Source organism: Chiloscyllium plagiosum, unplaced genomic scaffold (assembly GCF_037043375.1).
Source record: "Chiloscyllium plagiosum isolate Xiang-an unplaced genomic scaffold, Cpla_swu_hap1 HiC_scaffold_20, whole genome shotgun sequence".
Lineage (NCBI taxonomy): Eukaryota > Metazoa > Chordata > Chondrichthyes > Orectolobiformes > Hemiscylliidae > Chiloscyllium > Chiloscyllium plagiosum.
The window spans coordinates 53,357,646-53,383,917 of record NW_028270158.1 but is presented as its reverse complement, the minus strand read 5'-3'; the positions used below and the strand labels follow the sequence as shown (position 1 = coordinate 53,383,917).

Here is a 26,272-nt window from a genome sequence, read left to right as displayed (position 1 = left end):
GCAGAAATTCACTGAAAAGTCCTCAAACAACACCTTCCAAACCCAACACTAGAAGGACAAGGGCAGCAGACACATGGGAACACTAACCCCAACCCCCCCCGCAAGTTCCCCCTCTGAGCCACTCACCATCCTGGCTTGGAACTATATCGCCAGTTCTTCACTGTTGCCAGGTCAAAATCCTGGAATTCCACCCCCCCCAATCGTTCTTTAATAGTCATCAAACGGTTTCATTTTAAAAAATAATCAAACTCATCAATGTCTGCACCTCCTCTCTGGGTCGGTGTTGTCTGGTCAATGTCATTAACTGAGCCGCAGTCAAAGCCCGGAGTGGTTCAATCCAATCACTGATCAGCTCCAACCCCCCCCCCCCCCCCGCTACGTTGGCTCTGACAGATTTAGAGAGACCTTACCCTCCGCCCCAGCTCCCAGGCTTTCCCGATTCAATAAAAGCACGGAGGCTTGCAATTCCTGTAGTTATCTGAGCTTTACAAACCGTGCTGTGGGATGGAAGTCAGCCACTGGTCGCTCTTTGGTGAACCTACAGCAGAGAATCACATCTCCAACCCCCTCCCCGACCCAAACATGTTGTACAGCGTGTAAGCAGCTCAAACACACTTGCAATTACAGTATTCCGGATGAATCCAGAGTTAGCATCTCTTCCGCCGAGGTTCCGAGTCTGGGACACCGAGGAGGTTTCGGGAACTCCGGGACGGATTCTCGACTGGGATCACTAACAGCGTGAGCACGGAGAGAAGGATTCTCTTTTAAAAACTGATCGGAAATCCACCAGCCTCCTGATGGAGCTGCAGTCAGTCCCCAGATGAAAACAGGTTTTGTCAAATGTATTCATCACCAGGCCCCATCAGCACCCCCCCCCCCCCAACAAACCCCCGTGTCTGAATCCAGCGCTTGGCTGGGAAGCGGTTCTTGTCTGGTGAGCACTGAGAGACAGAATGTACTCCAACAGCACTTTGTCCATCTGATGATCCTCGTAGCCCGGAGTGGGGGCTGGTTGGGGACAAATTGAAGCAAGCTGCAACAGTTTCCCCCCCAAATCAATCCTGGACTTTCAGGAACATGGAAGGGATACTCCCTGAGACAATGAGCAACTTGTCCTCTGTTGTAAATTCTTCATCTTCAGACTATGACTTGGAGTCAAGGGATGAAGCATTGATCACGTTACTATTCGGCACCATTCTGAGCACCATGTGCCTAGTGGGGATTATAGGCAATGTCTACATCCTGGTGTTGATGACCCTATCTATGAGGTTTACTGGCTCCATGTTTGTGTACATTGTGAATTTGGCCTTTGCTGATCTCCTTTACCTCTCTACCATCCCCTTTGTGGTATATACCTACTTCAAGAAGTACTGGTACTTTGGAGAGGTTGGCTGTAGGATCCTTTTCAGCCTTGACTTTCTGACCATGCACGCTAGCATCTTCATCCTGACTGTTATGAGTACCGAGAGATACCTGGCAGTGGTCAAACCTTTGGATACGTTTCGGAGAAACAGGGCTTACAGAAGAATCATTACTTGTGCTGTTTGGTTTGTTTCCTTTCTCCTTGCCCTTCCTACCATGATAATGATTGAAGTCCATGAAATTAACCGGGAAGGAATAATAAAACGTCTTTGTCACTCGACATGGACAACACATGCATACAAAATCTATCTGACTGTACTTTTCCACACTTGTGTATTGGCTCCAGGGATAGTCATTGGATTCTTGTACTCAAAATTGGCCCGCACTTACTGGTTGTCCCAGACCACGACTTTCCACATCAAAGGAATAAAGAAGTCGCCCAATCTGAAGATCCTGTATATGATCTTGACTATTGTTCTTGCCTACTGCGTCTGCTTCTTGCCTTTTTGGGTTTGGCAGCTATTCAGCCTGTATTTCGGTGAAACTGTCAATCTGTCTCCCAAAACCACTACCTGCATTAACTTTTTTGTGACCTGTTTGGCGTATGGCAACAGTTGCATCAACCCTTTCCTTTATACCCTCCTGACAAAAAACTACAAGGAGTATGTGAGAAACCAACAGAGGAACTGCCTTGAGTTCTCACAGAGGAAACACTACAGGAATTATTCCCAAAGATCAATGTCAACTGGGAGTCAGCAGTGCACTGAGACTGTATCATGTAATTAAAGAGGGCTGGGAAGAAAGCTTGTATGGATTAAGGTGAGTATAAACCATACGTGTGGACTTTGTTTTTAATTATTTTTCATTTTCCCATTTCAAGTGCGTTATTTCCACTAACAAATCATCTCAACATATCATGGACAATCTTATCGCACTGCTCATCATATCATGTGTACTTATGGGTGATAATATCATGCTCCACGTCATATAAAGTAATTGAAATAATGTGTTTGGCTTGGTTCATTTTCCTAACTAGTATGTTTAAATAGAAGGAGGACTCTCAAAGATAACCTTTTGCTTAAAGTCCAGACCGCTTTTTAGAGTAACAATGTCTGGCTTAATAAAATCTGGCTCGACTGAACAAAAGTAGCTCTTGATAAAGTGTTTTACTTTAAATAAATAAAGTTTGAAATGGGTGAATACAAGAACATTCTGTTAATTCTAAGAGAAAGACACAAAAAGTATTTCAAGTAAGTATTTCCAAAGGACGAAAAATTAAAATGAGTAAACCATCTCATGTGTCAGTGCTTAAGATATTACGAGGAGGTCACCAGTGTCTTCTCCAGCATTTATCACTAAAAACTAGCTGGTTATTATCACATTGTTGTGAGGTTAAGCTGCTGTGCTGATAAAGGGTGCACCATTTCCTATGTTATAGCAGTGATAATACCTCAGTACTTTTGACTGGACAATTGCAGGCCCACCTTCTTTGAAACAATTGTTTTCTTGATTGATTAACATGTACAATTTATGATTCATACAGTTAAATAACCATTCAATTAAAAACCAGCTGATTAAGGCAGACAGCAGCACAAGAGAAATATTTTTCATCGTTGTGCTTTGAGGCTAACTGTAGCTAATTTCACACAAATTGTAGCAAAGATTGTTCAGTGTTCTGACCCTTCTGGCTTCAGGTTGATTAAAACAATGTTCATCTGCAAAAAAAAAGTCATCCCAAATTAATTTAAAAATAGTTTTGAACATTAGATTGATTCACAGACCTTTGTCACAAGTATCTCAGAATACTTGCATTTGACCAACAATTCATCAAAGGTGACATGTTTTCATCCAGTTGTGAGAGGCTGCAATTGTTGCTGCTTTCATCAGATTTGGATAAAATTGGCAACAAAACCCAAAGGGGAGCTTCAGGGAACTTTTACTCAACAAGTTGATCTGAATGTCAAAAGCAGATTATCTGTAAACTGAATTGCAGGTGAATGGGAAAGAACAGAGGTGTGCAGGTAAATTGCTTGCAAAGATCCAGCACAGGCAGGATTAATGACCTCTGCATTCTAAGATTCTAAAGATATGCTTTTCATATTATAAAATATGACTGATATTTTATTCGGATATCTATGTGTTTTGATTTTGTAGAAATAACTGTATTTGAAATTGTAAACTTAAAATTGTTTCAAATACCAATGTGCCCCACCCCTTTCCAACACCAACACAAACTCCTCAGAAATGTAAGAAAATCTGAGTTTTTGCTGATGGGCAGTATCAATAATACTGAGGCTGAACTTAATTTTTTTTTAAAAAAAGATTCAAATTTACTCCAGCGTGTGAATTGAATATTGACGGTCTGTTTGGGAGCAATTTTACAGGACCTGCCAGTCATACTAGCAGTTCCATCTTTTGCATCAAGTTGGAGGAGAAAGTGAGGTCTGCAGACGCTGGAGATCAAAGCTGAAACTTTATTGCTGGAACAGCACAGCAGGTCAGGCAGCATCTAGGGAACAGAAGATTCGACGTTTCGGGCACATGCCCTTCTTCAGGAATGAGCAGAGAGTGTTCAGCAGGAGAAGATAAAAGGTAGGGAGGAGGGACTTGGAGGAGGGGCGTTGGAAATGTGATAGGTGGAAAGAGGTCAAGGTGAAGGTGATAGGTCGGAGTAGGGTGGAGGCGGAGAGGTCAAGAAGAAGACTGCAGGTCAGGAAGGCGGTGCCGGGCTGGAGGGATTCGGCTGAGACAAGGTGGGGGGAGGGGGGATGAAGAAACTGGTGAAGTCCAAGTTCATCCCCTGTGGTTGGAGGGTTCCCAGTCGGAAGATAAGACGCTCCTCCTCCGACCGTCGCGTTGTTGTGGTTTGGCGGTGGATGAGTCCAATGACCTGCATATCCTCGGTGGAGTGGGAGGGGGAGTTGAAATGCTGTGCTACAGGGTGATTGGGTTGGTTCGTCCGGGTGGCCCAGAGGTGCTCTCTGAATCGCTCCGCAAGTAGGCGGCCTGTCTCCCCAATATAGAGGAGGCCACACCGGCTGCACCCCACCAATCTCCATGTACAGCGCATCATCCGCCGTCACTTCCGCCACCTCCAAACGGACCCCACCACCAAGGATATATTTCCCTCCCCTCCTCTATCAGCTTTCCGTAGAGACCACTCCCTCCGCGACTCCCTTGTCAGATCCATACCCCCCACCAACCCAACCTCCACTCCCGGCACCTTTCCTTGCAACCGCAGGAGGTGCAACACTTGCGCCCACAACTCCCCCCTCACTTCTCTCCAAGGCCCCAAAGGAAACTTCCATATCCACCACAGATTCACCTGCACCTCCACCCACATTATCTACTGCATCCGCTGCAGCCGGTGTGGCCTCCTCTATATTGGGGAGACAGGCCGCCTACTTGCGGAGCGATTCAGAGAGCACCTCTGGGCCACCCGGACGAACCAACCCAATCACCCTGTAGCACAGCATTTCAACTCCCCCTCCCACTCCACCGAGGATATGCAGGTCATTGGACTCATCCACCGCCAAACCACAACAACGCGACGGTCGGAGGAGGAGCGTCTTATCTTCCGACTGGGAACCCTCCAACCACAGGGGATGAACTTGGACTTCACCAGTTTCTTCATCCCCCCTCCCCCCACCTTGTCTCAGCCGAATCCCTCCAGCCCGGCACCGCCTTCCTGATCTGCAGTCTTCTTCTTGACTTCTCCGCCTCCACCCTACTCCGACCTATCACCTTCACCTTGACCTCTTTCCACCTATCACATTTCCAACGCCCCTCCTCCAAGTCCCTCCTCCCTACCTTTTATCTTCTCCTGCTGAACACTCTCTGCTCATTCCTGAAGAAGGGCATGTGCCCGAAACGTCGAATCTTCTGTTCCCTAGATGCTGCCTGACCTGCTGTGCTGTTCCAGCAATAAAGTTTCAGCTTTGCATCAAGTTGTACAACCTGTAACTCAGTATGTCAATAATGTGGTTCCTATCTGATGCCTGCGCATGTTCTCAGTTTTTACACCCACTATATGAATTCCAGTGTACACAGGACTGCAGCTACACTTAAATAAGCAGTTAAAACTATAGGTGGCTTTATCCCAGTTAGTTTGACAGCTAAGCAATAATAATCTCACTACATTCCAAATATCAGCTTGGATCTCAGTGCCATTGATGAAGCATTGCAAGACTAAATCAGTGTGCAGAACTCCATTGCATGCTCCTACATCTCTGATCAATCAAACTGCTGCTTTATTATATAGAATTTGATATACAGAAACAAGCCACTTGACTCAGGTGGTCTGTGCTGGGAACTGTGTTCAAGACGAGTTCACATGCACTACTGTAGGTGCCGCCACAATAACACTTCACACATTCACAGTTTTGCCTGGGTAATGATACAAAGTGTGGTAAATCATTTGCTTTAGGCCACATTATGACTGTCAAGTTCATTGAGGTTATTCAACATATCAACAAGGGTAGGCAATTTAGCTGCTCAAGCCTAATGTTGGGGAAACTGGCAAAATCCACATTAATCCCATCAGGTTGAAGTGTTCCAAGACAGAAGATGAAGCGTTCTTCCTCCAGGTGTCGGGTGGTTAGGGTGTGGTGATGGAGGAGGCCCAGGACCTGCATGTCCTTGGCGGAGTGGGAGGGGGAGTTAAAGTTACAGAGCGGTGTGGTTCGTTGGTTGGTACGGGTGTCCCAAAGATGTTCTCTGAAACAACCAAACTATCATTGATAGCCCACCTGATTCATTATATTTTTTTAAATTGACTCATAGGACGTAGGCGGCCAGCATTTTTATTATTGCCTGTCCCTCAAACTGAGTGGCTTGCTAGGTCATTTCAGAGGACAATTGGAAATAAACCACATTACTGTGGGTCTGGAGTCACATGTAGGCCAGACCAGGTGAGGATGGTAGATTTCTTTTCCTGAAAGACATTAGTGTGCCAGATTTCCTGGCAATTGGCAGTGGTTTCATGGTCATCAGTAGATTCTTAATTTGGATTTTTTAAAAACATCATTCAAATTCCACCATCTGTTGTGTCAGGGTTGGAACATTGGCTGAGTTTCTGGATTAATGGTCAAGTGATAACACCACTAGGCCATCACCTTCTCTAACACCCTTTAGGTAATTAAATATGAGAAAACAAATTAGTGGCAGGAGTAGGTCACTCAGCCCCTCCATTCTGCTCTGCTATTTAATAAGCTCGCGGCTGAACTGATTGTGGCCTCAACTCTGTTTTCCTGCTTACTCACCAACACCATTGTTACTCAAAAATTGATTAGTCTCTGCCTTAAAAATATTCAACAACCCAGTCTCCATTGCCCTCTGCACAACCCTCTGGGAGAGAATAAAAAACACTCTTCATCTCCATCTTAAATGGGAAACCTTTTCTTTTTAAACCGAGTCTCCCAGTTCTAGTCTCTCCTACAAGGGGAAATATCGTCTTAGCACCCACCTTGCTGAACCCCATCAGGACCATGTATCTCTATTCTGCTGTCCTTACTCAGTCTGGCATACATTCTGTTTAATGGTGACAAATACTGGCCTTGCCTGTATTCCTACATCCTGTGAAAGATTAAAGAGAAAGAAAGACAGTGGGTCGATTCCATCAAGACAATGATACTGTGCGAAGGATGGGATAATCTGGTATTTGCAGTGCTGGTTGAGGGGAAAAATGTTGGTTTGGACATTAGTAACAAACTTGCCTGCTTTTTGTGAAATTGTGCTGTAGCAGCCTGTATGTCCACCCAAGAGAGTCCAAAGATATCTTTGGATAAAGGTCTCCCCTACTGAAATGTCAACAAAAGTTGTGCTTAGGTCTTGGGAATAGGACTTTGAATCCCCAACCTTTTCACTTAGAGGCAAATGACCCATAAACTGGCCTAAAAGGTAGGACTTAAATTTATGAACTGTAGACTTCTCATTGTCTCCAACTTCCAGTGACAATAAAGACCAGGCTGATCAACTCTACATGAAGCATTAATTCTAATGAATCAGGACGCTAGAAGATTTGAAAATACAGAACCAGATGTAGCACTAATAAATAGGAAGGCTACCCTATTCCAAATGGCCTATGCAGGTGACAAATAAATAATGAATTAATGCCAGCTTGGCAGTGTGAAACTGCATTTCTACACTTCACCTTAATTGTTTGGAGAACAAGAAAATTGTTTGGCAGGTGGTCCAGATATATTCAGGAACAAATAATACTTCGTAACAAAAGAAATGGAACTGTATCAAGTGTAGAGGTGTTGGCAAGAATAGACAAGTTAAAGATATAAATATCTAACAGGTTAAAAATGATATCAAAGTAGCAAGTCAGGGTAATATTTTTAATTCATAGTCATACAGCACTGAAACAGACGTTTCGGTCCAACCAGTTCATGTTGACCATAATCCTAAACTAGTCCCACTTGCCTGTGCTTAGTACATATGCTTCCAAGCATTTCCTATTCATGTACTTATCTAAATGCCTTTCAAACATTGTAATTTTACCCGCATCCATCACCTCTTCTGGAAGGTCATTCCATACACGAACCTCCCTCTATGTAAATTCACTTTATAAAACTTGAAGCTTTCACTGATGCTGCAAATTTCAACAAAATTAAAACAGAAGCTGTTGCAGATGTGAATATAGGTAATGAGCTAGATTTTGAATTATTTGCTAATTTCTCTCGACGTAATTATATATCCTGCTGCTGGGAAAGTTTGTAATATTTTTAATTAATCTTGCCTTGCAGTATTTAAATGTTTTTCTGTAACAATTAAATATTTAAGTAAAAATATTCAATATTCACAACTTACTCAAACACTGGGAAGCTGCACTTCAAATTTTACTTTTATGTTAATTTACTAATAAAGCTGAGTTTTTGTTGTTCCCTCTGTCTTGTAGAATATTACAATCCAGAATGGCAACTTTGTCCTTTAATTAGAGGAAAGGTATAAACATACTAATCGAGAACATGGTAGATTACATCAAAATGATTAGGAATCTGGTGTGTGAAAACATGACTATAATTAAACAAAGATAAATCAAGTTCCCTCACTTTCTAACCTGTACATTTTGCTTTGAACACAAACTCTGTAAGTATTACACTCACTTCACTTAATTATTTCACGGAAGCAATACAGATCTAAGCTATCAGATCTGGAGACTTTAATCTAAGCAATCATTGGAAATGGGATAAACTTTGAAAAGGAAAACTCTTTAGTTGAAACAAAATAATGAGCTATAATTACCAGTTAGGACAAATGGAATAAAGTAACTTGTTTAGAGCTAGGGGGCGAGATAGGGATTCAGTTAAGTGCAGATATTTACTTAAGGAATGTGCAATTATATCAAAACTAACATTTTCAGATTAACTACAAATGTTTTAATGTTTTTTCTGGATTTTTTAGTCAAATATAAGTACAACTTTAACCAAAAACATCTGCACAAGCCCAAGGTTTCTGCTATAATTTAAATGTATTGTAATAAAACAAATTACATTCCATGCCTAAATTTTTTTAAAATGTGAAGACAGTATCATTTTTGGAATCATTATAATGTCAACTGAAATGTGCTGAATATTCATTTTATGAGAGATGCTTGGAAAAAAATGAGAATACAGTAATTGTTCTGCCAAATTTGAAGACTAGTAAATATACAATTTTATCGAAGCCTTAAATCCATTTATTAGCAGTTTCTCCTATCAGGTATTCTACAAATGATAATGTCAATCTTGTACCTTGTTACAGAGTCATTTACACTTCCATTCCTCTATGAAGTAATGGATTGTTATACATTTCCCATTCAATCCAATTCTGTGTCTACACCAAGATGAGGAAAGTTTTCGACTCTGCCCCTTAGCGTTTAGCCACTGGAGAATCATTAGAATTTAATTATCTTACTATAGATTTAGTAGTACCAAATTGAATTGGCAAGCAGAATGGGACGGATGCAACTTCTAGTACTAAGTTTATTTAGCAGTTCGCATACAGCATATTTGTCTCAAGAACTTGAAGACACATGAATAAGGAGAAACAGATGAGAATATTATTGTTCTCTCTCTTTTGCACAGCAAATATTTAAAGCAGGCTTCCAGGGGAAAATATACTTTTTAAAAAAAATTCAATCACAGGATGTGGACATCAAAGGAAAGGTCAGCCTTTAGCATCCAATCGTAACTTTGCTTAAGAAGCTTGTGAAGGTCCAACATCCTGAGAATCAAATGGCTTGCTCTGCCATTTCAAAGACCACTCCCTTGTTTTCATGAAGTTCTTGAACAACGTGCCAGGGTAAGAAAGGTAGATGTTTCTGAAGTATCGATTGATGCCAAGGTTGGTTTGAATAAATATCTGGTGAAGAATACATGGGGGATTTAGTGACAAACATGGACAGAGATGCACAAAACAGAAGACTCAGTGTTGGCTTTGTAAACAGCAGCGTTAAATGTGTAACTCAGTACAGACCGTGGCAGTCAATCTGGGAATCCTGGTATTAATTGCTTCATGCTATATCAGGAGATATTGCTGTTCACCTGGCTATCAATGAACCTCTAGGAGTCACAGTTTGCCAGAAAATAAATTACAGAAGAATGCCAGGCATAGCATAATATTTTCTATGGCCTGTAAGTTATTTTGACTTTGGGTGATAGTCAAAAATAGGAACATGTGGAATGTGCAGCCGAATTGATTAACGTCTTTTAGATTATCACCCTGACGTCAAAGTTATGATGCTGCTCAAGTTTTGAGAGTGATAAATGTTGTGCTAACTAGTTCACTTTGAAACATGAGCTGCATGCTGCAAGTAAACTGAATGCCACGGGTATTTGCTAGATATTTACAGAGTGACGAAGGTCACTTGTACAGGTCACTTTCATGCCAACTTCTCTCTGCCAGCTATCAGTTCAGAGATATTGCATATTGTCATCACAGTGAGAATGCAAATGTGCAAACCAGACTGATGCAATGCTGGCAAAATTCCCTATAAAGGGATAACAATATTGAGTCTTGAATGAGTCAGTTCCCATCAACTCAACAATGCTGGGGATAAAAAAACTTTCTTTGGCCCTGTAAGTACCCATGTCCCTTTGTTTCCAAACCATCAAAACCCCTGGTTACGTGATTACATACAATCTTGATGGCTTGGTAGACCCGGAAATGAATTTCCTGGTCCATGCCACGTTCAGTATTCACCTTCCTGAATAACGTTGTCTATTTGCTGTGCTATCTCTGTGCTTCTTTGGGGCAGAAAGTATTAGTCATTCCTTGATTACTGTTGGAATGAATCTCCCTAATGTCTTGTCTCTATTTCCTCTACCTCGCACAAACCCATGTTAACCCAGATTAACATGGCTGAAGGCCTCTTTCACACAGAGCAATGAACAATCGTTATCCTGACTGTCAACCGAGTTTTGCCCTCCAGGCTAATGGTTTCGAGATTCTCATCATTGATTTTAATCACTACCACCAATCTTATTGATGTGATCTTCTCCACCTGAACATCCCAGCAGATCCCATGCACCCTTCAACTCGATGCAATTGCTGATTGCCTGTCTCCATTCACTTGACTAGTGACAGATACTACTTTGCTAATTCTCATCCTCCTTATTAAATCCCTTTTCTTCTTTCAAAAGTCTCTAAACACGTGCTTTCAGTTGCTTCCATATTCATTTTTTCTGTAACCTCTTGATGCCCCGTCCTCCCATTGTAAAGTGATCGGATGTTTATTTACATTTTGGCTGTTGTAGTTTTCCACAACAATCTCCATAAGAACTAGCTCCTTACTGAAGTTAGAAATGTGCTCTCTCTTTTCAGAAACAGTTCATGGCTTCTTGCACCTTGAGGTGATGGAGTACTTTGGAACAGAGACCCTGTTGCAGGAGTTAGATATTTATGTACTGCTAATCCTTCCAATGTATTGTCATCTGAAAATAATGGGAAAATAAGAGGTTGTCAGGCAATGGAATTCTCTTTGTTGTCTCTTCTCAAGCAGTCCCTTGTGATATAGACTGGAAGTGGCCATGACGTTTTTTCCTTTGGCAAGGGATGGAGATGCAGGGTGATGCTAAGCTGCCTTATGTTTCTAATCATGCAGTAAGATTCCCATCATTTGGAAAATGTGACTTGCCTCAGGCACTTTGGCTGGTTAGCACTGAGATATCTTAGCTGTCCACTTCTGGGAAAACAGGTCAGAAATTTTCGACAAAGTCAACACCAAAGGGTTTAGGGAGGAAGTTGCTGAACTTAGATCATAATCATATTCCTTCTTATGGAAACATTCAGGATCTATCAATAGCTGGGACAATGCCAAAGTGAAAGTTGAATAAAACCAGATCATAACATGGGCAGTACGGAGGCCCAGTGGTTAGCACTGCTGCCTCACCGCACCAGGGACCCGGTTTAGATTCCAACTTCGGGACAATGAGCGGAGTTTGCACCTTCTCTTATTGTGTGAGTGGGTTTCCTCCTACAGTCCAAAGGTGCACAGGTTAGTTGGATTGGCCATGCTAAATTGCCCATAGTGTCTAGGAATGTGCAGTCCAGGTGGATTAGCCATGGGAAATACAGGGATGGGTGGATTTGGGTGGGATGCTCTTTGGAGAGTCAGTGTGGATCCGACAGACAAATGGCCTGCTTCCACACTGTAGAGACTTTATGATTTGATTGTACGCAGTAGAGAAGACTGTGTTGTTATCTGAGCTGCCACTTTCTGGCCCACTCTACTTCCATTTCACAATTTATTCCCTGTTCTCACATTTTTCTTTCATTCTTTCCATGGCACTCTCCCTGATCTCTCTGGGTCAAATGTCTTGTAGCCAGTTATGGCTGGCAAAGGATCCAACAACTGAGAGGGGGAGATTATGGGGAAAAGTTGGCCCTCAGTAGCTCACCTGCCATCCCCTCCCACCAGTTACTGATACTTCCTTCACAAAACAATTACCATTTATATAGCATCTGTTACTTGGATGAACATCCTAAGCTTCACAGGAGTGGTATGAAACAACATTTGGTTCGAGGCATGTGTATTATTAAGTCAGATCACCAAACACTTGATCCAAGAGGTAGGTCTTTAGAAACATCTTTAAGCAGGACAGAGAGGTAGAAAGATGGGGAACTGTCCCCTCACTTTCTTTCACTGTTCCTCTATACCTTCCCCTCCTTTTCACACCCTCATTCCTATTTCTATGGTCCTCTCATTTCCTTTTTGATTCAATCAGCTTATTATTCCCTACCCTTTTCCCAATGCCATTCTCTCATTCTCTCCAGAGTTCATTATGAACCTCTCTATCTTCCGGTTCCATCCATTGCTCTCAAGACTGTTTGCTTGCAACATTCATTTTATTATTTTTTTAATAAGTATTATCAATGAGAACTACTTGCCCACTCCAAACTGCCGGACTTCCAATTGGACTTGTCTGAATTGTAGCCCCTACATCCTCTTTGCAATGGTCACCTGAGGGTTGCTATATCTTTCAGATAATGTACTGCTGTTCCAGAATGACCAACCCAAATAATGTAACAAAGCTATGAACAAATTACTCAAAATGTTACTGATGAGCAGATGTCTTATGAATGTGGGCTTTCTAAACTGAGCAATGTTACCAGACCATGGTTGAACAGGATTTTGATAGGGATACCTGGTCTGACTACTCTATGAATGGGTACTGTAGTTTCTCAAACAATGCTGTCTGTCTCGCTCTATGTGATTGCACTGCTCTCATGTGTATACCTCTACCTACTGTGTAGATAGGAGTTTGTTTCTGTTTGTCCAAAAAAAAAGATTTTTGTACATGACAATAACTTCAACACTACTTCAAGTGCAGGGGTTTATCTAAAGACACTACAAGACGCTGGGAGCACTGGGGTGGTCCTGGTATCAAGAGACACTGTGATTGTAGTGTTGGGGCTGTTGGACATACCGGTCTTTATACAGAATCTATCACAGCCCCTGAGTATCGCAAAACATTCTACATCCAATGAACTACACTTGAAGGTTAGCCATTGTCTTCGAAATACTGTCGTGGGATCTTCCATATCCAAAAGATCCCACCTCCATCAGTGCAGAACTACATTGGAGTGGCAGTCCAGAGTTCAATGCTGAAATCTTTACTGTGAGCCCTGCATACACAATGTTCTGATTCAGAGGAAGGAATGCTAGCATTGGAGTGAGGTCTTGAGAACGGGTAGAGACTGCTTGAAAATGAGGTCCCCATCCAGCAGGCCTGATGAAGATCCTTGATGCGTCAGAAGGGAAGCTCTCTTGGTTTCAGGTTTTTGGCATCCAACAGTATTGTAGTGGGTGGAGCAGTCTTTAAAAAGTTTGAGAGAAATGGGGTCTAACAGAATCAGAGCACAACTGTACTTTAGCCCCTTCAAGAAAGTCTGATTAAGGTCCAGTCCCTATAAACTCACATTCATCCGCCTCCGCTCTTGATCCACCCATCGTCCTTTATATACCTTCAAGAATGTCTGCCCACCACTTTCCCATTGCTAGCCAGTTCTTGACCTTATGCTCCTATGGCATTTTAGCATAACTTCTCTGTTTCTTAAAACTGATTGACAGCAAAACATGGTCTTGGGACACAGCATTTCCTATAATGCATTTCTAGCATCTGCCAGGAGGAAATTTACTCTTTAATGTTTTTAACAAGTCCTTCTGTACAGTGTCTTTACCAAATACAATATTGCTCAAGCCTCAAAAAGCAAGATTTTTTGTAACATTTTCTACAATGCTAAGTATCAGTCCATTCTTGAGGAATAATTTATTTGTGTTCCTCTCTAAACAACAAGAGAAAACACGATAACAGGCTCATGATACAAATATACAAATGTTAGGACACTGGTATAAATACAATAATTTGCCTGATGATAAAGGAACATGGAAAATTCAGCCCACAGTACCTTTTAAACATTTCATTAGTACAGCCAGCTGAACAGTTTTGATACCTGCTGGGAAATTAGGGTCACTTTACAGCCACCACACTAAATGATTCAGATTTAGTTCACAGTATCTTAACTCTGAGCAACAGTATCAGGTCAAAGCCCAGGTTTTTACCAAAGGTTAATGCCTCCACTTATGAAAGAACATTTACTGAAGCCATTAAAGAAAATAAAGAAACTCCAATGATCTAAGCAATCACGTTATAGTTTTGTTCAAACCCTTATATTCGAGTTTAGAGAATTTCAGTTACTAGAAAACTAGTCAGAGCATAATGATAGTGGAATAAATCTCCACAACTCCAAACACAGACACACAAACTCTCAATAGAAGCTAAAACAAAGTACGCAACACCATTGAATTTTTTTGTAGTTCTTTTGCAGGACATTGCAGTTAGTTTTTGGAATAGCCCATTTTAAAATCAAAATGAACATTAACCTGTTTTGTCATTGCCATCTGAAGTAAACCAATTTGCTTCTTTCGTTGCAGTGTCTCAAGTCGGAATCGTTCTTCTTCCCAAAGTTATTGTCTACCATCAACCAATAATTTCCAGCTAAGTTCACTGCTATGCCTCTACCTTCAAGCTAGTTCTGTTCTTTGCAGTATCCCATCAGAAGCAGCAGCAACAGTTGAGTCCCTTGCATCTGCAATTGTTTACGCACGAACTACAAAGTCACACTAAAGTAAAAGCCAAAGATATAGATGCAAAGTGTAGTTGGACCAAATTTTTTTCTTAACTGCAATATATTTGAGTTTTAACAAAATACTCAGTTGGAAACTGGCAAACATTCAGCTTAATAAATGTACAAATAAAACTTTTAACAATTTTATGGAAGGGCACTGATACAGCCCAACCCAAGTATTATTCCTGCTCCAGCTAGCCAACTTCCTCTACTTTGTATATTACAACTCAAGTTACATTGTCAATTTAGCTCTTTGTTTTTATATATTAAGGCCACCCTTAGGCTGTTGGCTGTGTCAGGACTTGCTAGTTTTCTAGGCTAACGTATTCAGATTGGGTATATGAAAATGGAGTAATTATTGGAGCTGGGCTGGATTTGCATAAGTAATCTGTTCACTAGGGCCCACAGTAAATACAGTCTCTTTAAACAGAATCCTTATGAACAACAGCAAACAGAGTCTACTTACCTAGAAAGCAGAGTCTATTTAAGCAGACTGTCTACCACCTGAAGCAGTCAAGATTAAAAAAACAGAAGCCACGATTGAAACTACAGCGAGGCTTCTTGATAAAAGCACTCCAGTGAACTGCAGTGAATCGAGGTTGGTTCCATAACACAAATCATTGGATAAGATTAATCCAAACCTGTTACAATAATGCGGTCACCAGGCTTCATGAATGCGGGAATTGCGAATTGTTTCCATTTTGGCCAAGAATTGAATGTCGTTTTGCAGAGTTATGGAAAAGCCAATAGCATGGAAACCTAGGGTTGCAGAACCATATGCTAAATTACATTCTGATGGATGAAGATTCCTTGAGTGACTGAGGCTTATTTCTTGGGAACAGCATCTTAACACAATTTGCAGTCTGTACTCAAAGCTCCTTGCCGGAGAGAACTGTACTTCAAGATGCTTTGGACCCTACAGTAAAGAACGTGATGGAAAAGATTGAGAAGGTTCTGTCAACAGGTACCATTAGTAAACTTTCCCAGGGAAATGCCATCACCCCAGTAGCCATACTCAGTGAGTCTAAGGAGACATAAAGGTTTTTTATAATAGCTTTAACAATGCATTGCATTTCTTCAGCCTATTCCTTATAAAGTTAATTGCTCTGTGTATAAAAATACTATCAAAGTGTTTTTGAGATATTATGTGCTTGCTGACAATTTATTTCTTACATCAGACTCTCTTGTATGAATGTATTTGCTACATAACTCAGTTGCAATGTTCCATATAACCACATTTGGAAAAATGAGTGTCCATCTTGTAACATAACCACATCTGCAGAATTATCACACAGTAGAGTCACAGAGATGTACAGCATTGAACCCTTCAGTCCAACCTGTCAATGCCGACCAGATATCCCAACCCAATCTAGTCCCACCTGCCAACACCCAGCCCATATCCCTCCAAACCCTTCCTATTCGTATACCCATCCAAATGTCTCTTAAATGTTGCAATTGTACCAGCCTCCACCACTTCCTCTGGCAGCTCATTCCATACACGTACCACCCTCTGTGTGAAAACGTTGCCCCTTAGGTCTCTTTTATATCTTTCGCCTCTCACCCTAAACCTATGCTCACTAGTTCTGGACTTCCCCACCCCAGGGAAAATACTTTGTCTATTTATCCTATCGATGTCCCTCATGATTTTGTAAACCTCTATAAGGCCACCCCTCAGACTCCGACGCTCCAGGGAAAACAGCCCCAGCCTGTTCAGCCTCTTCCTATTGCTCAAATCCTCCAACCCTGGCAACATCTTTGTAAATCTTTTCTGAACCCTTTCAAGATTCACAACATCTTTCCAATAGGAAGGAGACCAGAATTGCACGCAATATTCCAACAGTGGCCTAACCAATGTCCTGTACAGCCGCAACATGACCTCCCAACTCCTGTACTTAATACTCTGACCAATAAAAGAAAACATACCAAATGCCTTCTTCACTATCCTATCTACCTGCGACTTTCAAGGAGCTATGAACCTGCACTCCAAGGTCTCTTTGTTCAGCAACACTCCCTAGGACCTTACCATTAAGTGTATAAGTCCTGCTGAGATTTGCTTTACCAAAATGCAGCACCTCGCATTTATCTGAATTAAACTCCATCTGCCACTTCTCAGCCCATTGGCCCATCTGGTCCAGATCCTGTTGTAATCTGAGGTAACCCTCTTCGCTGTCCACTACACCTCCAATTTTGGTGTCATCTGCAAACTTACTAACTATACCTCTTATGCTCACATCCAAATCATTTATGCAAATGACAAAAAGTAGAGGACCCAGCACCGATCCTTGTGGCACTCCACTGGTCACAGACTTTAACTCTGAAAAACAACCCTCTACCACCAGCCTCTGTCTTTTACCTTTGAGCCATGTTGTCCCTGTATTCTGTGAGATCTAACCTTGCTAATCAGTCTCCCATGGGGAACCTTGTCGAATGCCTTACTGAAGTCCATATAGATCACATCTACTGCTCTGTCCTCATCAATCCTCTTAGTTACTTCTTCAAAAAACTCAATCAAGTTTGTGAGACATGATTTCCCCCGCACAAAGCCATGTTGACTATCCCGAATCAGTCCTTGCCTTTCCAAATACATGTACATCCTGTCCCTCAGGATTCCCTCCAACAACCTTCCTATGACTGACGTCAGGCTCACTGGTCTATAGTTCCCTGGCTTGTCTTTACCGCCCTTCTTAAACAGTGGCACCATGTTAGCCAACCTCTAGTCTTCTGGCACCTTACCATCGACGATACAAATATCTCAGCAAGAGGCCCAGCAATCACTTCTCTAGCTTCCCACAGAGTTCCAGGGTACACCTGATCAGGTCCTGGGGATTTATCCACCTTTATGCGTTCCAAGACATCTAGGACTTCCTCCTCTGTAATATGGACATTTCGCAAGGTACTCGAAAGGAAAAGATTGCAGGGAAGTGGGGAAAGAGAAAGAGATTGGGAAAGAATTGGATAATTTCTTCAAAATACTAGCACAAGCACCACAGGTTGAATGGCCTTGTGTTTTGCTGTACAATTCTATGATCATTGAGTAAGGGCTGGCTTATCAAATAAAATAATGCCACCAAATTGGGTGAAATCAATGTTTTGAAGCTCCCCAGTTGCTCACCAAGTTTACATAAAGCCAAGCTGAGTCATGCAAAATGATTCACACTGTTTGGCTTTGTACATTGGGTTGGAAACGGGAATGCCCACTCAAGTAGGCCCTTTTGTTTATTTTTGACCAACCCTACAGGAATTTCATGGATGGGCACTGTGAAGATATGATTGTGACACAATCAAGCCTTGTCCATGAAAATTGGCATCTTGGAAAAGAAGGGCTTATGCCCGAAACGTCGATTCTCCTGCTTCTTTGATGCTGCCTGACCTGCTGCGCTTTTCCAGCAACACATTTTTCATCTTGGAAAAAGGCCAGTCATCACCTCATGGAGTTGAGGGACAAATCATTCACAGTCTAACAGAACGGCAGGGCATGCTTTGTGCTCCGAATGGTCTGTTCTTATTGTTTTGTATCCCAACCAAAGAATCTATGGCTTTACGAAATTAGGGAGGAGAGGATTTTCTTTTTAAGAAGTAATTGGATTGACAAGTTACAATGTTCTGGTGGAGAATGCTTGAGATCTTGACTTTGTTTGACAGTCTTAAATGAATGAGATTTTACCTTGCTTTTGATTTCTATCTACATTGATTTCACTGTAAGCAAGAATAGGGAAATATGTAAAACAGGCTGGTCACTCCCTAACACCCATTTCACACTGTCTGACAAAACCAAGGCCTACCCCAATGTGTAGAAGAGATGAATGGCACTTTCTTAGAACAAAATCATGGGCTAAAAACAGATAATGCTGGAAAAACTCAGCAGGTCTGGCAGCATCTCTGGAGAGAGAAACACAGAATCAACGTTTTGAGTCTGGTATGAAGCCTCTTCAGAAAACCTATTTTATGGGATTATGGAAAACTGGGATTATCCATTAAAAAACCAGATTGCACCATCACAATTAAAAATGGCGACACAACTGAAATAATCTAATTCGAAAGGGATCTGTTGTCAAAATGCTGTTGATACTTTTCTGTCATTGTATATGCAGTTTATAATGCTGCTAGTTTCCAATAATAATGTAAAAAAGAATTAAGGAGTGGAATATTAGCAAATGCTTCCTTTGGTAATCATACTTGAGCTGTGGAACCTTTAATGTACTCTTTTCCTAGCTTTCAATTTTTTTGGAAGGATTTTTAATGCAGTGGCTTTAAGAAATACCTGTTGTATTTCTTAATACAAGAGAGAATATTTACATCATTTGTTGTCCATTCAAAATAGTTGAATTCAAGGCTTCCTTAAGACTCCAAGAGACTCCAAGAGACGTTATGAGCTTACAGTTTGGGGTTACTGGTTCTGAGGCAGCAATGGCTGCTCCCGCTCTCAAAGGTCTACATTGTCCACACACACTGGACTGCTTCACTTCCTTTTCCAAAGAAGGATTCTATCATGATTATGGTCAGTTTTCCCCAAAGCACTGCCCAGATTGATTCCACATCTGGGTTTCCTATGCCAATACCCTTTCTCACGACTGTGCTGATTTTAGTTTTCACCAGGAATATCATCCTTTTCTGTTTTATCTGTCTTTCCTAAGGATTGAATAAATTAGGATGTTCAGTTTCTTTCTCACCCCACAGCCATATCTCCATAATTGCAATCCTATTGCACACACTTATAACTATCAATGCTGTTAATTCATCTACCTTATCACTTACACTGTGTGAATTCAGATTTACATTTGTCTTTTTAACATTTTTACACTTCCTTTGTACACTGATCCTATTTGCTGCTAGCCCTGGTTTCCTCTGCTTTCCACCTTTGCTTTCATTTCCATCTTTGTTTCCTTCACTCTTCTCTCCCCTCTCAGGTTCCAATCTCCTCGCTATTTTAGTTTAAACCCTCATCCACTGTCCTAGCCTGATAGCCCTCTGAGGATATTGGTCCAGGTCCTTTAGGGTGTAACCCATCCATCCTGTGCAGGTCCCATCTTCCCAAGAACCAGCCCCAGTTCCTCAAGAATCTAAACCCTTCCCTCCAGCCACACATTCAACTGGTTTATTCTCCTATTCCTGATCTCAGTAGCATGAGGCACGAGAAATGATCTGAAGATCACTACCTTTGAGGTCCTGCTTTTTATTTCCCAGCTGCCTATATTCTGCTTACAGGATGCTGTCCCTCTTTTTACTTACATCGTTGGTAGCGAATGGACCACAACATCTGGATGTTCTCCCTCTCTCTTCAGAATATCTTGCAGCCACTCAGTGAGATCCTCAACCCTGGTGCTAGGGTGGCAACAGATCATCTTGGTATCATCTTTATGGCCACCGAAATGTCCATTCCCTGGTGCCACGGGCTTGGCTCTCATTGTATTTCTCTGAGAAACCATCTCCCCAGCAGTACCCAAAATGGATAATCTGTTATAGAGCGTGATGGCTGCTCGAGACTCCTGCACTACCTAACTGGTGCCTTTAATCTGTTTGGTGGTCAGCCATTCCTTATCTGCCTGCATATTCTTTGCCTTGTATATGATCAGCTCACTGTAAATACAAAGATCTCAACCTTGCAGACATTCCACAGTGAGTGCAGCTATCACTCCAGATTCAAAACGTGGATTTCAAAGCAGCTACAACCGGAGCCACTTCCATTTGGTCACCCTGGACCCTGGAAGTGCCTCTGACTTCCCACATTGAACAAGAGATGCATTCCACTGGTCCGAGCTGCCCTGCCATGACTTACCCTTAAATTATTTGCATTCTATTTACTTCTTCGGTCTTAAGGAATATTAAGTACATGTCAGGGACCTTGTATACTAAATAAGTTAATTCCTTATACCTTAAACTAAATGAAAGATCATTGTTTGTACTTGATGGATAGTCGAAATACTCACCTGCTCTTAATTATCAAGCTTGCCACTCATGCTGGGCTAGCTCCAGACCCACTTGATGAGCTTCTATTTTCTCTGCAATGTCACTTCTTAATAAGTTAAAAACTCACCCTCCTTGATCTCCTTGAGGTTGTCTCCCAGTGACTTTTGAATTTTTATGTCTCCCAAACCTGACCTCTTTGCCGCTCCCTCATGTTATTTTAAGCCTCCCTGATCTTACGCTGCCAAAGCCTTCTTTCTCTGGACTGACTAATATAATTTTCTACCATCCACCTCAATCTTACAATGCAATGATCACTGTCTCCTAAATGGCCCCCCCATTGTCACTTTGATTTACTTGACCTAACTGATTCCCAAGAACGAGGTTTAGCAGAGTCTTCTGGCTCGTTGGATTGGACACACAGTAAGAAATTTCTCCTGAACACAGTGTAGGAACACTTTGTCCCTTACTGCTCCTTACATTGGCTGACATAGTGACAGTGTATGGGTAATTAAAGTACCTCCAGTGTATGGGTCATTAAAGTACCTCATTATAACTACTCTATGATGTTTACACTTCTCAGTAATTTCCCTGCTCCTGTTCCTCTATATCCTTCCCACAAGCTGGTGCTCTATATATTGCAGCAGCAATATAATTACACATTGTGGAAACAGGTCTTTCAGCTCACCATCCACACCAACCCTTCAAACAACATCCCATGCAAACTCACCCCTCCCCTATCCCTATAACCCTGCATTCCCCTAAAATTAACCCACCTAGCCTGCATATCCCTGGACACTATGAGCAACATAGCAATCCATCTAACCTGCACGTTTGGACTGTGGGAAGAAACTGGAGCACCAAGAGGAAACCCACGCACACATGGGGAGAAAATGCAAACTCCGCACAGACAATTGCCTGAGGCTGGAACCGAACCCAGGTCCCGTGAGGCAGCAATGCTAACTATTGAGCCACCATGCCATCTTCAGCTCTGGACAAAGTGATACTGTCTTTGAAACCACTTAGATATCCTTTTTCTTTAGGACTGCATTGGTCTTCCTAACCAAAAATGCCACCCATCTCATTTTTGTCCTTTCCATATTTCTTGTAACTAGGAAGAATGAAGCCTCAGGACAGGTGTCCATAATTGCCACAACATCATATGGCAATCTGTGCCGACTAACCCTGAATTAGACTTTGTTACTTGTTCCCTTACACCAATCCCACCAATGAACTTACTACCCTCTATTTTCCTCTCCCAGCTATCTCCCTCTCCCAGCAGTTTGTGTATCCTGCTATTACTTTCTAATATTCTCTGCTGGTTTCTACACCTGGGCTGAGTTAGCTTAAACCCTCTCCAACAGCAGTAGCAAAACTCCCCACAAGGAACTCAGTTCCTTAATTCATTGCCACAGAAGGCTGTGGAGTCCAGGTTATTGAGTATGTTTTAGACAGAGATAGAAATGTTCTTGATTGTCAAGGGGATCATGGGTTATGAGGAGAAAGCGGGAGAATGGGGTTAAGAAACCCTTATCAGCCCTGATTGAATGGTGGGAGCTGACTTGATGGGCTGAATGGCCTAATTTCTGGCTCTGTTTACATGCAATCAATCTGTCCAATTGTACAGGTTGCTATCTCCCCCAGAGCCAGTCCCAGTGCCAGAGGAATCTAAAGTTCTCCTTCCTGCACCGTCTTTCCAACAGTGCATTCGTCTGGTGTATCCTCGTAGTTCACTTGAACGTGGTACTGGAGTAATCTGGAGGTTTCCACTTTGGGAGGCCATGCTTGCTCATTTTCTCCCTCAGTGTTGGTTGCCGGACCAAATCCCCATTCTGACCTACATCATTAGTACCAATGTGTACCTCAGCCTCTGTCTGTTTGTTTTCCCCAGGAGAACGTGCTGCCCTCATTCTGTGACATCCCTAACCCTAGCACCAGAGAGGCAACAAAGCACCTTTCCGCTTTATTCAAATTATTCAATTTCCAAGATTTGGGCAGAGATCAGAGACTGATGGAGCTGCATTTAGAAACATGGGGTGTCAGGTTTTACTTTGCTCAGCTCTCTTTTTTTAAGGAAAATGCAAGTATCTATTAGCAGCAGGGCTTGAATTGGGATTTTGTTAAGTAGAAAACCTACTCCCGGGTTGTGCTAATATATTAGACATTTAATGACATGACTGAGATTTGCAAATTCTTCACAATAAAGAAAAATCAGTTTGATTGGATACGAATAGTGCATTATCTCTCGCTGTGCGTCATGTTACGTGAAGTCAACATCTATTGGAAATTAAGAAAATGAAAATTAATTGCGCTGACAATGCCATTAGAGCTGGAGTTTCTGACATGAGAATTTACTCCTGGTCAAAACAATGAGAAAATCAGGAGAGCCTTCACATCATCTCCTGAAAGTTCCTGAGGAAATAACCAAAGCTGATCTGTTCTTGCATCAGGGTGTGGTCAGATATTTACATTTCATTCATACGATGTTCCATTGGAGTATTGTAACAATGCTGACAACTTTGAAACATTTAACATTTACCACAAATCAATATCACTCTATAATGGGACTTGGTATATTTTCTCTGTTATTTTCACTTGTAAACTAATCTGTAAACAAAGGAAACATTTGATCATCTAATGGTTAATGTGACAGATTTGCTTTAGATAATTAAATGTGTAAAATGACTCATCCTTTCTGCTTAACTTGAACCAAACAGTCTCTGTGGGTTTTTGCTTTGCCTGTTCAGAGCCTGGGTATTGCGGTTCACATACATTCCTTTGGCTAAGACACAGCTATAGTAAGGAAATTACATTCCAATGGCATTGCAAATTACTCTGTAAATCCAACTAATTGAGGACATCTCTAAATCTACCGATTCATTTTACTTTGGCCCAAATATGCGAGCTCTTGAAGGGTAAGGAACTTGTGGTTCTGGGGGTGAGGAAAGGATCACGGGTGACAGTTGCAGAATAAGAGGTCTGTTAAGACATATTACAATGGTTTTCCCTCAAAGTGTCAATGGAAGGTGTGGGATTCTCTTCTCTAAAAGGTAGTGAATCTAAGCCTTTAATTTATTCAAGGTTGAGTTAGTTTTGATAAGCAAGGGAGTCAATGCTATGGCGGAGAGGCAGCAAATTGGACCTGAGAACTCAACCAAGTCAGCCTTTAGCATTGAATGGTGGAGCAGGCTGATGGGCCAAATGGCCTACTTCTATCCCTATATTCCTAGGCAGGCAGGGTTTGTGTTTCAAGGCAACTTCCGTCCAGGCAAATCATTTTGCAAGGAATCCGTAAAACACAGATTGAAAGCCTTGATATAAATACAATGAGCTGAAGCTAAAAAACAAGTGAAGCTGAAATCTTACTGGGGACTGACTTTTCTCTGCAAAATAAAGATTTGGACGACTCTGGTATTAGATGCTGATTGCACTACTAAGGATGAAATACTTCCTTTTAGAGAACACTCTCTGTGCATTATTCTTGAATTAAATATTTTTCGGACAATGATTACAAATAACAATGAGATAATAAGCTCTTTCAGTGATGTTGGTAGTGGGCTGACAATAGGGAGGACATAGGGAAGAAACCACCTCACTCTTCTTTTAAGTAATAAATTAACAAGGGCTCACAGATAATATGGTTCTGTCAATATTGCCTCAGACCTGAGGGCAAAACTTCAATCTGTGAAAGGCCCAGAGTCCTATCCTCATGCTCCCTGTTATCAGTAGGTTGGGTCAAAAACCATTGGCCCTGGTTACACAGGTTTTAATAATTCATATAGCTACACACAAGGCAAATAAAGATTGAGAAATGTACAATTGGTAGTGGGTCTAATATCTCCTTAAGTGAAAAATACCCGTAATGGTCAATAGGGGTTTTAGCCAAATGCACAATTTGGACCCAATTTTTCAAGGCATTTTAAATAAAAATCTATACAGGGGAACCTCGATTAACCAAACGTCAATTATCCGAATTTGGATTATCCTAACAAGGTTGCAAGGTCCCGATGCTTGGCTAAACTGTGTTATCCAAACATTTGGTCATTTGAACTTTTGATTATCTGAACATTCGATTATCCAAACAAAATACTCCCCGCCGATGTCGTTCAGATAATCGAGGTTCCTCTGTAGCTGGTCCCTGACAATCTTTCATCTCTTAAATATATTTGCAGGCAAAGCATTCTGCCAGTACTGGCGATGGGTTGTATCATGGTAAATGGTTATTGGGAAAGTGGTAAATGCTGTGTTAGGAATGTTCACCATTGATGACTCTTCTAGCCCTGCATCCTGGGCTTTCCGGATTCTGGTCTGCTTTGCATCTATCCACATCCTGCACAGTCTTCAACCAGCCTGCCTCTGCAGGTCAACTCCATGCTGTATTTACAGTAGCTATTCCAATTCAATTTGTTTGACATTGTCTTCAGATACCTCCCACTGTCACAGTGTCATATACACCCCATGAATTACCTCAGGCCATTTAGCGAAATTAAAAAGGTACCACTGTATGCAAATACAATTTAAATTTGTATTCACAGTTTATGTTTAAACTTTATCTGTACATCAACATGTTAAAGACAAGTCACTCCTCTGTCACACAAATTACAGGCAGAAAATATGCTTCAGAACAAGGCATCAATGTCTTTTGAAGGAATTTGACAGAAGTTCACTTCTCAAAACACCCATATCTAAACTATCTGTAGATAATTATGCCATAAACGTTCAGGAACAATAGCATGCGTTGAACTTAGGAAATAGCACGGAAGAATGCTAGTAATATTCAAACAGGACACAATTCCATGGATTATATACAGCCCATTTCTCAGAATGACAAAGCTATGCTGTTTTGAATTAGCAACAGATTTAGTATTATGAGGAATTATGTCTTGAATACAGTATGCCATAAGAAAACTGATCCATACAACATACTGTACTCAACAGGAACGCTAAATCACTCTAAACAAATCGAACTCAGGAAGTTAGTGATTTGCCTCTGCCAAGATATGTCATCTTCATTATTAAAATGTGAAACCCAATATTTATTACTGATGTTTTGCAGCTAATTCCTTTGATATTGCTGTAGGCATTTAACAGCCAAACAGTCTTTTATTGAGTGTTGATTGATTTATTGTTCTCACATAGAGACAGAGTCATACAGCATGGAACCAGACCAGTTCATGCTGAACAGAATCCCAAAGTAGTCCCACCTGCCTGGTCCTGGCCAATATCCCTCTAAATCTTTCCTATTTGTGCACTTATCTAAATGTCTTTTGTTGTTTTACATACTATACAGGCAGATGGTCCCATACAAAGTGCATCAGGATTGCAGAGCAGAGTGCAGAATAGGGCATTCAAGGTGCAGAGAGAAAGAGACCAGAATTAACATTTGAGAATC

At 41.5% G+C, this 26,272-nt stretch overlaps 1 protein-coding gene across 1 annotated transcript; it reads left to right on the top strand.

Moving 5' to 3' along the window:
* The first annotated feature begins 439 nt into the window (after positions 1-439).
* uts2r5 (urotensin-2 receptor 5) lies at positions 440-23,105 on the top strand. The gene is made up of 2 exons (XM_043711255.2): positions 440-2,181; positions 14,783-23,105. The coding sequence occupies exon 1, from the start codon at positions 1,078-1,080 to the stop codon at positions 2,146-2,148; it is 1,071 nt and encodes a 356-aa protein (XP_043567190.1). The 5' UTR covers positions 440-1,077; the 3' UTR covers positions 2,149-2,181; positions 14,783-23,105.
* Positions 23,106-26,272: the final 3,167 nt, after the last annotated feature.